General features: G+C 37.7%; 1 protein-coding gene across 1 annotated transcript in view; it reads left to right on the forward strand.

The window, feature by feature from the left end:
• The window catches only part of RAD54B (RAD54 homolog B), a 64,932-nt gene that overhangs the window by 30,510 nt on the left and 17,034 nt on the right, over window positions 1–17,388 (forward strand). The window contains exons 4-7 of the mRNA XM_057370341.1: window positions 6,921–7,121; window positions 9,678–9,965; window positions 12,612–12,774; window positions 13,460–13,685. Of these exons, the coding sequence (XP_057226324.1) occupies window positions 6,921–7,121; window positions 9,678–9,965; window positions 12,612–12,774; window positions 13,460–13,685 (878 nt within the window). The remainder of the gene's footprint in view (window positions 1–6,920; window positions 7,122–9,677; window positions 9,966–12,611; window positions 12,775–13,459; window positions 13,686–17,388) is intronic.

Here is a 17,388-nt window from a genome sequence, read left to right on the forward strand (position 1 = left end):
CACACAGAAACTCCAGAAGACATGCAAGTAAAGTCCAGTTCTCCAAGGCATTATTCAGTTTATCTAACCACAAGATTAGACTRTCTGTCCTTGTGGCCTCCTCTATTCCACACCTTTTGCAGTTCACAGTAAAGCACTGCAGACATGGCAGAGGCAGCAGCTACCTTCTTTCCTGCCACCCTTCCTGCCTTTCCAGCAGTTCAATTCTCTGCACTGAATGAGCAAGAGGTCCCACAGCAGTGTAGTGCAGCATGTTTTCTCTAAAGACTTTATCATTAATGCATATGCACAGTGGGGCAGACTACATCACTGGAGCACCTCGTTTTTAACATTTCCAAGTTTTGCTTGTTTTCACAACCTTTGAACTATTCACTTGATGGAAGATGGGGTCGTGGGGGTGGTGGGCAGGTGGGTGACATAGATTTGTAACGTAAGGTTCTAGATGTTAATCTTTTGGGTTTTGGAACAAATTAACATTCCTAAACAGATTATTCCATATAATTTGTTGTTTTCATCTATGTCAGGGTTGAAAGCCTTATCTTTCCTCTTTAGAGTAATTAAGTGAATTACTGTATTAAGATGTCAGTGAATTCAGTGTAGACCATTAATATCACGGCATGCAGTGTTTTGCCCAGTGAGTTTTGCATGTGTTTGCTGACAGAAAGACTGAGAAATGTGTTTGCTGACAGAAAGAAATTGAAAGACTGAAAGTTTTTTGGGTTGAAGAGCAGAATGTACTGAAGGGACTTTAGGGAAAGTGGTACGATGATTCAAGCTTTAGCTTCTGCTTTGCCTTTGTGAACTKGTCCACTAGAAGTTATTTGTCTGATTCTGGGTCTTCTGCTGGTTCTAAACGCAGAATTTATTTGGGTTTGTCTTGCAGGTAATGRTATGTGAAATGGATCCAGTTCAGGAGCTTAATTACCTCCATTTCTTCCGTTGCATCTAAATCTTTCATTGCAACCSTATTTGGTAGAGCAGCTACCAAAACTGATCTGTAAAATTATATAGAACAATGTAACAGTTACAATATTTTTAAACTGACTACTTTTAAGACCACTTTGGTAGTCTTAAAAATTGAATTAGGGAAGAAGTTGAAGGATGKGGCAAGAGAAATGGGCCCTGTTTACCAGGATGTTGTATTTATCTGAGTGYTCTTCATGTCTTGGTGCAGTCTGTGCCCCTCTGTGCTCATCTGCTTGCCATTCTTTATGTTGCAATACCATGTTGTCCTTAGTTGGTTTCTTCTGTTGTCATTTTCCACTTCTTTTTTCCCTGTCATTGCCTAATCAGCTCCTGTTCTCATTTCTTCCTCCCAAGTTGTCCCGTGATTTCCCTTAGTGTTTTCCAGCTCTAYGTTTTCTTAGTGAATCTTGCATTTTGCGGGTCAGAAATGAGAAGCAGTAAGTTTTTTTTTTTTTCACCAGCTCTTACTCAGAAAATTCCAATTCTCTCTCTGGTTCTTGACTCTTATACTGGACCCCAATCCSMGTCTGCCCAAGTGGTTCTCTGCATTCTTCCTCCTGACATAYCCTGTTGTCTTCCTACTCTTACTGTCTGTCTGGTTTCTAGCTTTTCCCTGCATGCTCTGCTTGCAGCTCAGACTTCCTGTCTTTTACCCAGTTGCCAATTTTCCACTGGTTTAACATCAGTCTTCCTTTCCAGCAGTAGTCTTTCTTTTCAGGCTTTGTCTCCCAAATTGTTCTTCCTTGTAGCTTGTCCAAAACCTTATCCCCTCTGCCATCCTTACCTGTTTGGTGCCAGGAGAGGGGATGATGTGTCTGAGGGAAAATTTCCCTGCTGGAATTGTGGAAGAAACTCAACTTTGGTCTGAGCAGTGAGAGCTGTTTCTACAAAGAAGCCTATTCTTGGCCTCAGTTAGATCATGTCCAGTGTGTAATCCTCAGGAAATTAAGCTGCAGACAATGTGCAAACTGCACTTATTTCTAAGAACTTTTAGCTTTTTAGATTCTTCACCAGGGTATTGAGTCAGTAGAGCTTCTACAAGGARTAAGAGTTCATTGTGGCTAAGACTGGATTAATATATGATTCTTTTTCTTATAAACAGTGATTTTTCTTTCACTTCCAGTTTTTATGGAYATTGTGCATGTGTGTGAGTATGTGTGCTTAAACTGAGGCAGCTAGCATGGGACATGTACTATGGACTGATGAAGGCCTGTCAAAGTTATTAGCTATGAAGGCCTGGCAAAGTTATCAGCTATGTAAAATAAAATCTACAGAAGGAATTCCCCATCGTATTACATGGTCAGGAATCTGGAGGCAAGYTTGATTGCCATTTCAGCTTATAAAGAGGCTTTGACACAGAAGTTTAAAAATATGTAAATTTTTTTATCATTTGCATTTTTGTTTAAAAATAATTTTGAATTTAAAACAGTGGTGTGTTTCCCAATGAAATATTCTTGCTTGAAATATCAGTCTTTAGGTGAGTTTGCTAACTATGCTGATACATGCAAAATTAATTACAAATACATTTTGTCGTTGAAAGAAGGGGTACAAAGCATTGGTTTGTAATCAAATGACTCTGAGATGTAATCCCAACTGYCATTGATTCCTGTGAGTTTTGGGCAAGTCAGCTTGACTCTTATTGTTTGTACTCCTCCTAAAGTCTCGCAGAAGTGCTATGGGAAGAGTTATTACATATATTTCCATYTTGGAGGCACACTAATATACATAAAAATATGTTAGCTTAGTATTAAGTTTGTCAATAGACTGAAATTGCTTTGCAGCTGAAAGATGATGCTATCCGACTCATATTGCTTTAAATATTCCTGGGATATGTTAAGAATATGTGACATACAGATCTTTCATAGGCACCTAGACATTTAACTGCTATGTAAATGTCTGTTCTGAAAAAGTTGTGAATTAATTTATTTAAGGAACTTTTCGATTCCTTCCTCTGCTCAGACGAAAGAGATGGTGCTGGCCCAGGGAAGTGCACTGATGGCACCTGAGCAGAGTCACTGCAGATGCTGCAGCAGAGCTCTGGCATTGACTTTGGGCCGTGATTCATTCAATGCCCCAGTCTCCTTTTACTGCAATCCAGATTTTTTATTTGCCTCCCTCTGTTTCTTAATTATTCCTTAGTGCTATAGAATGYAACTTGAATCAAAGCTGTCATCTCTAAACTGTAATTTTTACATTATGACAGGACTTTTTATTGAGAAGATTCAGAGCAGTTGAGGGAAAACTCACAGGTCATTTCATACATGCTTACAACATGGCAGTTCAAGTATGAAGGTGTTGGGTAACACAGGACCCATGGTTTCAAAATCACCCCAACCTAACAGTAGCTGCCACAAAAAAATGGACAGGCTCCCAGTGTCCTTGGTCCAAACTGCACATACCCCTTTCCTGTATTGACTGTAGTTGCTGTTGGGATTTGTTGAGCTGGCTTTCCTGCAGCTGGTGGATGAGAAGCAGAGGGGGAGAGGGATAAAAWGGTGAGCTCACGGGCTTTGGCAGCAGCGTGCAGTTGGATGGGATTAAGACATCCATGAAACCACAGCCAGGCCAAGGTGCCAGTGCCCACTCACTGGAGCGCGCCCCTCACTCCTCACGGCAARGCGTGTGTGCTTGCGGAGCTGCAGCCCACAGTGCCCTGAACATGAGCGCTTGAGTTACCTTCGGTACTCTTTCATAATGCAGCTACTTTCCTGCTGCATTGGGAGTAACCTAACGCGCTTAATCGATGCGTTTTCTCTAAATYCTGCTCATCAGAAACTGGTTAAACTAGTTTGCCATTGGAATGCTCCCCCTTCCCCTCTCCTGGATCCCGTCCCGATTTCTGTAAATCATCACCTTCCTGAGRCTGCTGAAACTTTTCCTCGTATCAGCTAGGTTATGCTTTGTATCTTGAAACGTAAGCCCTTGTTTTCKTAGCCAGAGAGAGAAAGCTTTATTTGTGGAAGCTTTTCAAAGCCTTATTAGCCGCGGTTTAAAGTTCCCAAGCCCTTCATTTGGGAGGAGAGCCATGCTCCTTGCTACACTTTGTTCATGGTTAAGCAAACCTCAGTGCCAGGCCGGGCTGTTACTGCTTGGGAGAGAAATGAGTGGGCATGAATTCCTGATGTTTCTCATGCCACGCATTGTTGCTGTTACTTATTATTTTCACTCCAGACTGATTAACAGAAGAGCTCAGAAGGTACAATTGCAGTTTATCTTCCAGGGTCTCAGCAAATCCAGCTCTACTTCAGATCCTACCCACGGTCTCTGAGCAACAAGGGGTTTCTGTTGAATCCACTGCTCTGTTACCCTATACAAACACTGAACTTAGTTTCTGTGTATTACATGCCAGTCTCATTTCAATTCCTGAAAAGCTCATGACACTGTATTTATTGAATTTGAATATTCTGCTATTGCACTGAAATAATCTTTAAAGTTAAATAGGTGTGAAGCTGAATACAAACAAAACTGATAAGATAAAAAGAAGGTTGCATGCAGATACCGAATCAGCATTGTTGGTGAACAGGTTTAGGTTTTCTATGCAAGGAAATTATATGGAAGATAATTTTGAGATGATGTAATTATTTTTATATWAAAATGTTTAAATAAAAAAAACCTTACACTGTTATCTGAAACTATACTGTAGGTACTGGTAAAAAGAAAATAATTTATGTAGCACAGAAACAAATCATTATTGAATACTTCTATAAACAGAAGTTATGGTAATTCAGAAGATGAGGGAAGAAATCTGGATATTTCATAGGCTATTATTTTTCATTTTCCCTATAGGAACATGGTAGTATTGCATGGAATACTGGTGCCCAGTTTGCCTATTGCTGGGGATAGGTTTCTTTGGAAATCCTTTTCAGCAAAAGTTACTATTATAAAAGGCTAGCAATTTCCAGCTTTGTTTCTAAATKATTKGTTTTCTAAATTTTTAAAATGAAGCAGGGATAAGAACAGTTTGAAAACTTGTTATTGACTTGGAAGTTAATCTACTGGTGATTCAGATAATACCATGCAGGACACCCTGAGTAAAAGAGCAATGACCATAAAACAGATCTCAGGGGTCACCAAACCCATGTGGGAGGTCAATGGAGGAGACAAAAAAGTGGTAATTTGTTTATGGATGGCCATCCTTTAAGAGAGAATAAGAAAATTCTGCAGTGAAGTCTTCAGTTCTTGCAGTAATATTTTAAAATCTTAATGTAAGGAAAGCAGTTGTTGATTAAACTAACAGAATCATTTTGAAGAACAAAAAGAATCTGTCTGTTGAATCAGTTTACAATTGATAAATTGAAGCTTGATAAATGAATATTTTGTGTTTTTTTTCTCCCCCTCTCACTTCTCTAAATCTTACCATTTGTGATTGCTGAAGATCCAGTAGAGCCTTTTAACCTTTTTACGGAGCTGCAAGGATTTTTTATTACTCTCTGGTTCACTTTACCAGGATTCATTGTCAAAGAATTCCCTACCTTTCAAAAAGAGTTTCTCTGTTCCATATTCTCAGTGGAATGTCAGTGTTCAGTAGCTGCTCTGTTATTCCTTRGAGATGAGGACATCTGCTGCATGAWACTACAGATGTTGGCTAATGCCCTGAAGAAATATCAGTGTATGGAAAATACTATGTGCTTTAGGCACTGCATTAGAATTCTATACAGACAACASAACTTTTAGAGTGTTTTGGAAAGAAAATTCTATTAAATAAATATGGCATTTTTCATTTAGGTAATACCTTTTTAATGAATACTAGTCTGAAAAATTGCACTCATTTTAGGCATGTAACTTATGAGTATTTTGCAGTTTTAAGAATATGTGGATGATGTGGAAGTGGTAAAGCTGCTTCTTTATCGGATCATTGTTGTGAGCAAGAGTTTCCTCTTGCTGCTTCTCCTTTAAATTGCAGCACACTTGGAAATTTTGGAAAGGTTAGTCTGTGGCATAAGCACTTTTCTGTAACAGATTTGTATAATGTTGAATCCCAGATGGAATCAAAGGAGCAAACTGATTTAAGCTTTTAACCAGCATGCAAAGGGTATTTTAATGAAAATTAGTCTGATTCTCCCTTTGAAGCTGTGCATGTGCTGAAAAGGAATGCTGCAGATATTCCTTTAGGTAATGCTGGTGGCTTCCCTMCCATTACTTATCTCAGATTGCCAACTCTTGAAAGCATGTGTTTATTCTTAATCGATATTATAATCAACTGCTRTCTGTTCTATTATGATTTCTTAACCTTGTTAACCTAAACATTGCTTATTAATATTTACATCCATGACACTTATAATTAGGTAACTGCTGACRAATCTAAAGCAATCTAAGCCTGGTAACAGCATTTGAGTTGGTGCATACTCAAGAGATGATCTGTTTCAAGATTTGCACTATTACTTGTTTTTGAAGGGTGCAAGGAAGGGAGTTGAAATAATATTTTGTGTTATTACAGTTAKGGTTATTCTGCAGATAACAGTACAGATGACTTCAGCTCCAGAGCTGGTTCCTGAATTCCTTTGTTCCTTTTCCTGAGTTCGATGTTCCTGTCCTTGCTTCCAGACCATTGCCCACCACCATCTCATGAGGACCCTGTTTTCATTTTCTCCTGTAGTAATTKCCCTTTTGCTTTTYTTTCAGCCTTTCCTTTTATTCTTTTTCCATTCTTATTGTCTGGTATATATGTCAAATTAGAAGCTTACTTACTAATGCAACAAGTAATGTGATTTCCCTAKAAGCACATACTTTCTGAAACAATGTAATGTTAGTTTGTTGGTTTGCTTTTTTTCAGGATGAGTCCTTATGTGCTGCTCTGCCTCAATCCAAACTCAMCATAAGGACAGGAAATGTACCACTTTGTGTATATAAGATGCAATGTATAGATTGTCCTTGATTTTTTTTTGAAATGCAAAAAGTTATACACTTTATCAGGAGAACCCAAGATATTCTTTGTTATTTTATTTCCCTTTTAGATGCACTGTATTTGCCAGCATCAGGGGCTGCAAAGGAAGAAGCAGCTCAGGAAGCACCTGACTGCCTTGCGAAATATTTCAGTGTCGTGTGGTGTAAAGCATCAAAGAAAAAGCACAAGAAGTGGGAAGGCGATGCTATTCTTATTACAAAAGGAAAGTCAGTAATATTGAAAGATATGGAAGGCAAAGATATTGGCAGAGGTACTGTAGCATTGCATACTTGCTCAAGGGAACACCTGGCAGAAAATCACTGTGCTTGAATATCAGAGATCCAGCTCTTCAGATAATTTAGTTCTTCATACTAATGTTGACCACAGGATGAAAAAAAACAATAGAGATTTGGGGTTTGCTTTTGGTTTGTCTTTTTTCTCGGGGTGGGGGGAAAGACYGCAAGAAAGCTTTATGTTTATTACATATAAGGCAGATGCATGGGGGAGGCTGGAGCAGGCTGAATAACATTATTCACAGAAACACCAAATGCTAGTCCAAAGAGAGGATCTGGAAATCAACGGCTGTACTAATTCAGCAGAAACACGAAATGAGGGATGAGTAGTTGATTTTGGTTGCTTACATAATGCAGAAGTGAAGGAGTTAAAATTTGAGGAGAAGATACAGGTAARTTTCTTGCAGATATTCCACTCAGCAGTAGGGCAGCCCGGAAAAGTAGAGGTTGGATCTCTACTTTTCAGTCAGTCAAACAGCTAAAAATATTATCTTTGTTGGAAAGACAGGCAAACAGCAACATTTTCCAGTCCAGCCAAAGTCAACTGTGTAGCAATTTTTAGTCTTGTAGTTTTAGCAGCAGCTGCTGCTGTAAGACATAGTTTGGGTTGATATCAGAGTTAAAAATAAGACTTGCAAACCATAGGCTGCCGTCAACTTGAAGCAGTAATTTTTTACTGAAAGCAAAGCAAGAATTAACTTTGCTAATGGATCCAAAGATATTCTGTAAGGGAGTAGGATTGGACAATATTTCTGCAAAGCATAATTTGATTTATTTTGGGTCAGAGATGGCTTCTCTGCTCTTTTGTTACAACCATGACATTGTGAGCCTTGTCAGGACCAGGCAGTTTTGATTTACAAATCAGTCTGTGACTTAGAAGTTAATTTGAATTTATTTATAGCAAAGCAATATATGTACAGACTTGCTTGTTTTTGAAAAAGGCAGCGTCAAAGAGAGTAATGCCTGGAATGCATYAGCCACCACCCTGTTGTTCTTGCGTTTTTTCAAGTCCTGTCTTCTTGAATTAGCAGCAAAACACAATCGAAAAATGAAYACTGTGATTTTCTCTGGTATAAGTTTTTTTACCATGTTTGACAGTGTCAGAGAGCACAACAATACCAATGCCATTAGTGCTACACTGCCCTGCTTACAATTCTTATTGATTCTAAGAAAATAATAAATTGACCAATTTAAGCAGTGTGCAATTATTTAGCTCACCGAGTAAGAAGGAAAGGTCTGGCAGTGGTGCTTACCCCCAAAATTGTATGTAATACTAGGGAGTTTATAGTGAATGTGTATGAGCCCCTGGGATTATTTTTATATGGGAAGAAGAAGGCAAAGGAAGAAATTTTCTCTTTTCCTAGGCTTACCAGGGCTGCATCAAGAATGGCACAAGGGAACCTAAAACCAGCACAGAWTATAGCTCATTTTTGAGGCAGCAGAACATCTTTCTATTCTCCCCTGCAATGTCCTAATTCCTTAATAATGCATTGCAAAGAATTTAGGACGTGCTCTCTTGTAAATTGCTGTGTGTTACAGAAACGGTTATTTCTGGCAGCTGCACAAACAGTTGAGCTTTGATGGTTTGCTTTTTTCTTCCACATATCCATCTACCCTTAAAGCCCATACTGTCTTAGAATTAGACTTTTCTGACCAGAATCTGCACAGGGATACACCTGTATTCAGTATGTTCAGCCTGAAGCTATGTAGAGGTAATAACAAAAAAACAAAAATGCTGAGCAAAGATCATAAATGCCCTCCCCAAGCATCTGTTTAGAAAGGTATGTGTATTCTCTTGTGTTCAGGCATCTTCAGCGCTTTCCTGAAAGCCAGTGTTCTTTCAAGAACTAAATAGGGTTAGCTGTGTGCTCTCTCAGTACTTTCAGAGGAGAGGAAGAAAAGGATCTCCCTTTACCGTTTGGCCCAACTATTTTTCATCCCTTACTGAGACTGTGAAGGACTTCAGTAATTTTTTCCTCTTAAAGGAATTCAAATCCAGACCTTCACCTTCCAACCTTTCACATTCCTAGAAGTGGCAGACCTGAGCTTTGCAAACAGCTTCCAGGAGTCTTTATACATAGTGTTTGTTGGATAAAGTGTGCCTTGGGAGGCCCTCTCTCTTTTTTCACAGAATAGTGATTTAACCACTGGTCTACACAGTCATGAAAGTTTATATCAATAGCAAGAGATGTTAGGGGAGTTCTTTTGGGGGCATGAAAGAAAAGGAAAAAGACCTAGGATGGTTTTTATGGCAAGCTGCTGGATTTTATGATATGGGGCTAATTTTTAGAAGTTCTCTKAAACAGTTGTTTAACATTCATTAGTCTTGGTTGGTGATGAGGATAACTGAGTACTGATTCTGATTATTAACACTCACTTGTTCACTCTGTTAAGGAGGGAAAGGCTTTATGTGTAACAARTGTTTCAAAATCAGGTATCTTTTCACAGTTTTTCCTTGCTTCTGATGAGTACTGGTTTTAAGGAAATGGTACTTGCTGTGTTGTCCTAATTCATATATTTTTACATTCTTTTAGGTACTGGATATAAAGCTAAGGAGCTAGACAGCCTTGCTGAAGGTCAAACACTAATGGTTGGAGGAAAAGAAATTGAAGTGATGGGTGTCATTTCAGCAGATGATTTCAGCAGTGGCAGATGTTTTCAGGCTGGAATAGGGACTCATGACACAGTCCCGACTGCATTATCTCAAACTAATACAAAACCATTCTGTAAACCATTCAAAAATGTCTGTCAACCCAGTACTAAAGAGAATACACTCAGAGTTTCTCAAAGCTGCAAACCTCGCCATGATCCAAATGCTTCAAGTAAGATTGAGATTTTTAAGTTTCTTTAAACATCCTCTGACTCTCAAAAAATATTGAGTGTGTAACCAAAATTTTCATGTTCCTCAGCGTGTTACTGAAGTGTTTCTAATGTAATGTGCTAGTGTCTAGCCATGTTGGGATTTTGTCATGTGTGTTTCTAACAAGTAAAATACTCTGCACTGCATAAAGTTTTTTGTAGTTGTTACAGATGGCTGTGGAAACACATTAGTATAGTTTCTGAGAGTTTTGCCAAGAAAATGAATTTATTGATCAGGAAAACAATTTGACACATGCTAGAAGTTCTAGATGAGTTCCAGCTTCCCACTGGGGTCAGTAAAGCACTGTCATAACATGGCAGCAGTAATTGCAGTAATAGAAAAGTTGTGCATTCAGAGATTTGCTTCTTGACAATGCCTGATTCTTCAGAGCCAGTGAGTGTAACTACAGCACTCAAACTCAACCAGATATGTTTTGGAATAAATGTTAACTTTTATAGTGCTAGAAGTATTGTGTGCTAAAGAGCCATGAGAGTTCACATATTGTATCGGGACAGGCTGGCTAAGCAGTTGTGTAAGAGGGACCCTATAACCATTTGATAGCTGCAGGAAGTGGTGTTGATTATCTAAACAGAAGTGTTCYTATATCTACAAACCATTTAGGAGCTATATTCTGCTGATGGCTTAATCTTTCAGATGGAAGATAAAAATTAGTGTAAAAATATTGCTAAGCAGAGCAATGCTTATTTAAAAAAATACAGTCTTTTTCTATGTTCTTACTATAATACCTCCATCCTAATTCTTACCTCATGTCTGGATACTGTGGGACTTTTTGAAGCTGTTGCMTGTCTGCTATGTAAATAAACAATGAAAGCTTAATCAAGTGGTAATTAGTGATAAAACTGGGCCTTTTCTAGAGCATCTTTATTAACATCAGCTWCTGGTCTAAATTTAACTTGATTGTATCTGAGAATGTTCCTTCCTGTGGTTGCAAGATGATGCTGCATTAGCATTCTAACTRAAAATCTGACAAAAAAAGCTGATATATTCAGCACATAGATTAACTTTGCTGTTTCTGTACTAGTTTGTAAAAAGTTACATTTTATTCTAGTTGTCTTCTGTGACTTCTGGGGCAGTTGAATACCTCCCATCAGATTTCAGGAGCCCTCAATGCATCAATAGGTTGGTCTCTCTCAGTCTTTAGGTTGGCATACACAGGAGAATCACATTATTTAATGCCTGATTGCATAACCTCTTGCAGAAGTTATTGAGATACTTTACAAGACCAGGAGTATTCTCTTGTGTTCAGGCATCTTCAGCACTTTCCTGAAAGCCAGTGYTCTTTCAAGAACTAAATAGGTGTGCTTTCTAAGTGTGCTTTCTAAGTACTTTCAGAGGAGAGGAAGAAAAGGATCTCCCTTTCCCATTTGGCCAGACTATTTTTCATCCTTTGCTGAGACTGTGAAAGATCTCAGTAATAATTTTTTCCTCTTAAAGGAATTCAAATCCCTGATATTGGAACAGTCAGAGGTTTTCATGTTAAAATCTGTGATTATAATTGATTAAAATGCAGCTTCTACAAAATGGAAAACCATTTATCCTTATGCTCAGCAGAACAGAGCAGAGTGACAAAGACATAAAGCTACTTCTTCAAGCTTTTAGTCCAGTGCTCATCCAAACCTTGTTTCTTCCTCATTTTCATCCAAATTTTTGTCAGAAAAGTTATCTTTTTGCCACCACTRGCTCTTAAAGATATACACATGCAATTTTATTTAATCCATCAGAACTCAGCCCTTTGTCAGTAGGTAAGAAAATCTTTCTGACTGATACAAGCCTTCAACCAACCTATTCCCRTGAATAAATTATCAATATAGATCTACTCTAGTGACATAAAAATACCAGAAGCTATAAATTTCTTTCTCATTCTGTCCTCTGACAATACAATTTTTCAGTGAAGGTGTGTAGCAGCAGAAGAAGCAACCAGTCTGGACATTGTCTAGCAAAATTATGATGATAGTTTGTAAACAGATTATGGCAAGCAAAACTATTATTCAGATGTTGCTCAGTRCTTCATTCTCTCTTTGCCTCTGTTTGTCTTCAAACGTGTCAACTTCTTTTATTCAAGCACTGTGGCAGTCTTTGTCAACTCACACTCAACCTTCCTTATTTTTGTTTAGCAAATCAGTGCCTTTTATCTCTATTTCTTGGGCAGAGAAGTCTTTCTGGGCAATTRCAAGAAAATCCCCTTGAAATGTAGTGTTTAGATTTTATGTAGGTCATTGTTTATGTTCTTTTTCTTAGACTTTCACTTCAGAAGTGTTTTGGAAATTCTGATTTAACTCTATTAATTCAAAGTCACCGTGCAACTTTTATTAGGTAGGCAGTTTCATCTCATCAGAAAAAAAATCCTTCGTATTTCTCAGTTTATCACCTTTACTTTTGAGAAGATTGCAAACTATTTGGAAAAACSCTGTAAAAGAATGTTTTTATGTAGAAGGCAATCTAGGTACTTCGACATTTTCAGTCTAAGAATGGTCAGTAGATTAAACAGTATTTTTAATAGTCATTAGATCATTAACACTAACAGACTTTGCTAACAGACTAAAAGTAATGCTTTTGTGTAATACTTGRTTATGCTTTGAACTCCAAGATTCCCTAGTTATGCCACGGCCAAATGCAAGTCATCAGTGGATGTTCAATAAGGCTGSTTTACCTGTGGTGGATGTAGTTGTAGATCCTTACATTGCAAATAATCTCCGCCCACATCAGAAAGAAGGAATTATATTTCTATATGAATGTGTAATGGGAATGAGGTAAGATAATAATTATYCTTTTAGATTTTAATACCTATAATATTTTCATGCCCATGTTTGAAATGTGACAGCTTGGGAAATTTTGAGCAATTGTACAATTAATATTAGTAATTTTCTCCCAAAAGAGGCTGCACAAGTTTTTTCCGACCTAAATATAGCATCATATGTGCCATGATTTTGCCAGATGTTATGAGAAGTTAGTGCACCAAAAGGCTGTCATTTTTATGTACCAGGTTTTGTAAACACAGATATAATCAAAKCCATGCTGAAGAACACTGCTTTCTGGGATTTATATTTAATATAATTCATAATTATTCATGTAATTAATAATTCAGGCATTATGAATAAAGAAGATCTTATTTCAACCTGCTGGGAAAAATACAGCATTTTTTTCTTAAGCGTTTTCTCAAGTCATAGGTTCCTTAAGGTATTGGATAATAATTTTAGTTCTAAAAGCAGATTTAAACTTTGGTTGTAGAGGACTAATGCATAACTGCAGAAAATGAGAATTTTCATTCTAAGATCTTCTAGTATAAATGAATRAAAACCTACAGTAGACCATAATAGGTGTAAATAGGTTCTTTATACTTCAGAAGACAACCACAGAAGCAAAACCTTAAACCAGTTGTGAGTAATTATAGATCCATCTTTTAAAATGTTACCACTGCCTCATTACGTGTTACAGAGTTAGTGGCAGATTTGGAGCTATTCTTGCTGATGAAATGGGTTTAGGAAAAACCCTGCAATGCATTGCACTGGTCTGGACTCTTCTGCGTCAAGGACCCTATGGATGCAAACCTGTACTAAAGCGTGCAATGGTAGTCACCCCTGGGAGTCTGGTGAACAACTGGAAAAAAGAATTTCAGCAGTGGTTGGGAAGTGAACGGATCAAAGTCTTTACAGTTGATCAGGTAAGATTTATTTCCAAAAGGAGATTAAGTAATTACTGTCTCAGAATATAGGAATTATGATTTTTTTCTCTTAATTAATTTTTTTTAAAATATACACCAAGCCTCATAATTCTCTGTTAACGTTTATTTGTAATACTTTATTTCTTCTTCAGATAATTTGCCATATGGRCATTTTGCTGTCAGTCACCAGGTCATAACTCAAGTTCACGTGTAGCATATGTCTGTCTTACCTTTCCTCTGGTTTCACCAGAGAAGTTGTAAAAGGTGACATACTCCTCCCTGTGCCTCTTCTGTTTAAGGAGTTTTCTGTTCTCTATCAAAATGCACATTTTCCCTGTTTTATGTACTAAAGTAGCTACCTTGTACTGTTTCTGTGGTAGTTGCTTCTGTTCTGTACTGAAGACTTCTGATTTGTTTTGGCTGCCTTTTTTGAGTTACTTCAGAAGGTTATTCCTTTTTCTGTCACTGTCAAGAATTAGATCTCTGTTGGGATGATTTAAAGTCTCATGAGTTACCATGCCTAGAGTCTCAGTGTTAGGTAATGAGACTATCTCTTGTCTCAAGAAGAATGTAGACAAGTACAAATCTTATTAAGAAGCAGGATGATGGTGATCCCTGTCCCCTCCTATATTGAAGCTGTTCCTGCTGCTATTAACATTCACAAGTTCCAGGGAAGGGGAGAGCTTACAGTACCTGCACTGGTGCTTGCAATAAAGATAAGGATACTTATATTCCAAAATTATTTTTTAATCTAATAGTTCCATGAAGGTAGATTGATGAAACAAATAGTACTTTATTCTAAAGGTTATCCAATTCTTGCATCAATCAGATTTGCCTTTGGTTTCTTGCACTATCCTTACTGTCTGTATGGAAGAATGAATCTTTCAGATGAAACWGAAGCTTTCAATGGAAATTCACTTCTTGGCAGACTGTACAAAATTTTGTAACAATAATTATTTCTTTAAATTCCACTCATTATTGCCAAACTCTTGAAACTGCTGATYTTCCACTGAGGACAATGCACGTATAATAAATGCACTTGGCATCATTTACTTTTCTTAGTAACTTATTTCAGGATGTGGAAATGAAGCAAACTGACCTGTCAGGAACTGTAATGTAATATAGGTTAGGATGGGTGATATGGAAGTCCCTAAAACAAATGGGTACAAGGCAAAATATAATGTGGCAACATTTTAACCTAAAAGGGTAGTTAGAGATAATTGAACATTTTCATGCAGTTTTTGTGAACAATGTTGGGAGAAGAAAGCCTGAATTTGATGACAGTTACTATGCCCCAAAATGACAKTAGTTTTCATTTTCTTTAAATTTAAATAACTTTAGTATTCTTACTCATCTCATTGGACCTGTTTGATTGGGGACACTCAGCAGCTTTGTAGATTGTGTTCCCTAATACCAAGGAATATATTGTCATGCAAAGGGAAGACACAGTATGACTTGCCTGGGTTATAATGAGGTATTTCAAAATTATTTACTGTCTGTCTTCTCTGGAAAAACAGCAATTACCATACTGTTACTTCTCCAGTATAACTTAAAAGGAAGAGCTTGTCTCAAAAWTTTTTTTCTGTTCTTGTCTATAAGGAATACATTCAAAGAACTGGCAGACTTTTAAAAAATGTTTTCCTCACTTTCATGCTGAAACACCACAAACTGATCCTAACCCTTCAGTAATAGACTCTTTGAAAGACCAGGACATTATCTGCTTTTAAAATGTGATTACAGTTTAATTATGTTAAAATGCAAATGCCATGTAGAGGACATTGTTTTTAAAATGAAGGCATCCCCACAAAGGTTCCTTTTAGGTATTTTTAATTTCATATTATTGTCATTTGTGATGTGTTTGAGAGAATAATTCCTTTATCTGTCTGCATAGTATCACTTCTTACTGGAGTCRTTTTGATTTGGTTTTTAAGTCAAAATATCCAGAAAAATAAATAATTATAGGTTTACACTGCTTTATGGTTCAGCATTTTTTAATTTCCACTTTTCCAGCTACATTGGATTTAAATTAGTGCAAAGAAAGGTCTGTTCAAAGAAGAAGTCTGGGACATTATGGACCTCTAATACTAATTGACAATTGCTCCATATGTGGCTCCAGGCAACTCGCTTAAACCTGTCAAGTCACTTTGGGTAATTGTTAAAATGGAGGCTGTAATACAGAAATATATCTTGCAGCCAGTTAAGAATAGGAATTAATTACATGAAATTAACTTGTAAATTTATTTTAACTTTTCATCCGTCATTCACTGCTGTTGATACATACAGTAGGAAACATATTATAATTAGCTACAGGAGGCTTGTGATATGTCAGGACTCTGCTGCTTTTTTTTTTTTTGAGGACTTCAAACTGTCCTGAAGACTTGGTGATTTTATCAGGGGAGAGATGTTGGAGGCTGTTCCCCAGTGCCTCAGCACTGTCCCCATAGTCTCAGCTCACAGCCTGAAAATGTAGGAAAAGAAAATGGTTTCTGAGCTCTGTGCATTTTCTGATGATTGACCATCCCAAGAGAAGTTCAGAGAGGCAATATTTGCACTTCTAGGCTGCAATATGTAGCCTGTGTCCTGAGCTGGGACAACATTGGGTGGGTGTTCCCTGCAGGTCTTCTCTGTGTCTTGGGAACTTTTCTGCTCCTGTTGAACATGGCAGTAAAAATGCAACAAGAAAACAGGCAGTTAACGACAGTCCTGGAAACAACAAGAAAATCCAAGTCCAGTCCTAAACACCTGGGGAAATGGGTGCATCCCCTTGTTACTTAGTTCTCACTACTCCTTGCTTCCTCTGACACGTGCTGAGCCTCTTCCTGAGCAGCATTTGGGGGACTGATCTGCTGCATGGTACTTTGTGAGATTAATGTGCTGCATCCATCCCAGAGTTTCATCTGAATCACCTGCTAGGAGGCTCTAAAGGTTGTGCTAATTAAGTGGTGCTGCTTTTACAATCTGGCTCCAGATTACACCATCTGGCTCCAGACTTAGTTGTCTGTGTTTGGTTACTGATCTTGTTTGGAAATAAAAATACCTTCTGAGGCTCTAGATTGATTTGCTTTCACAATTAAAGAGGTTCTTCAGTTTGTCAGCTGTACCCATAGCCTACTTAGTTAGTGAATACCATTAGGAAGAAACATTCAGGAAATTAATGTCTGGAGCCAAGTGGAAAGGTAGAGGATGTGCTTATAGATTTTTCAATTTTTATTCATAATTGCAAGACAGGTAAACAATCCTGTGCATTTAGAAGTCTGCACAGAAATGTAACTCTTTCTAGGAAACCTTTTTGGAGGAAGCTCACTATCCCATTRCAGTGAGTATTTAGTGTATTTCCTTCAATAGACATGAAAATTAAATTCTTGGTGTTTGCAGAAGGAAAAGGTCTTGACAGAYGTGTGAGAGGAGATGGTCACAGTCATTTTCTGACTGGCAATACAAGGATTAGAAATCTGCTAATAGACAGACATATTTTCTGGGGCTGGTTATGGACTCTTATTTTCTGAGTCTCAGGGTGACCTTACCTGTTGGCCAACCCATCAATGTTAAGGGCTAGGAACGAAGTTAATTATAGAATAATCATAGAATACCCAGTTGAAAGGATCTATGTGATCCAACCTTTCTTGGCAAAAACACGGTCTAGGCAAGATGGCCCAGCAATGTGTTCAGCCAAATTTCCACCACTCCCCTGGGGAGATTGTTC

This window comes from Malurus melanocephalus, unplaced genomic scaffold (genome assembly GCF_030028575.1).
Source record: "Malurus melanocephalus ecotype Western Australia unplaced genomic scaffold, MMel_1.1 scaffold_123, whole genome shotgun sequence".
Classification (NCBI taxonomy): Eukaryota; Metazoa; Chordata; class Aves; order Passeriformes; family Maluridae; genus Malurus; species Malurus melanocephalus.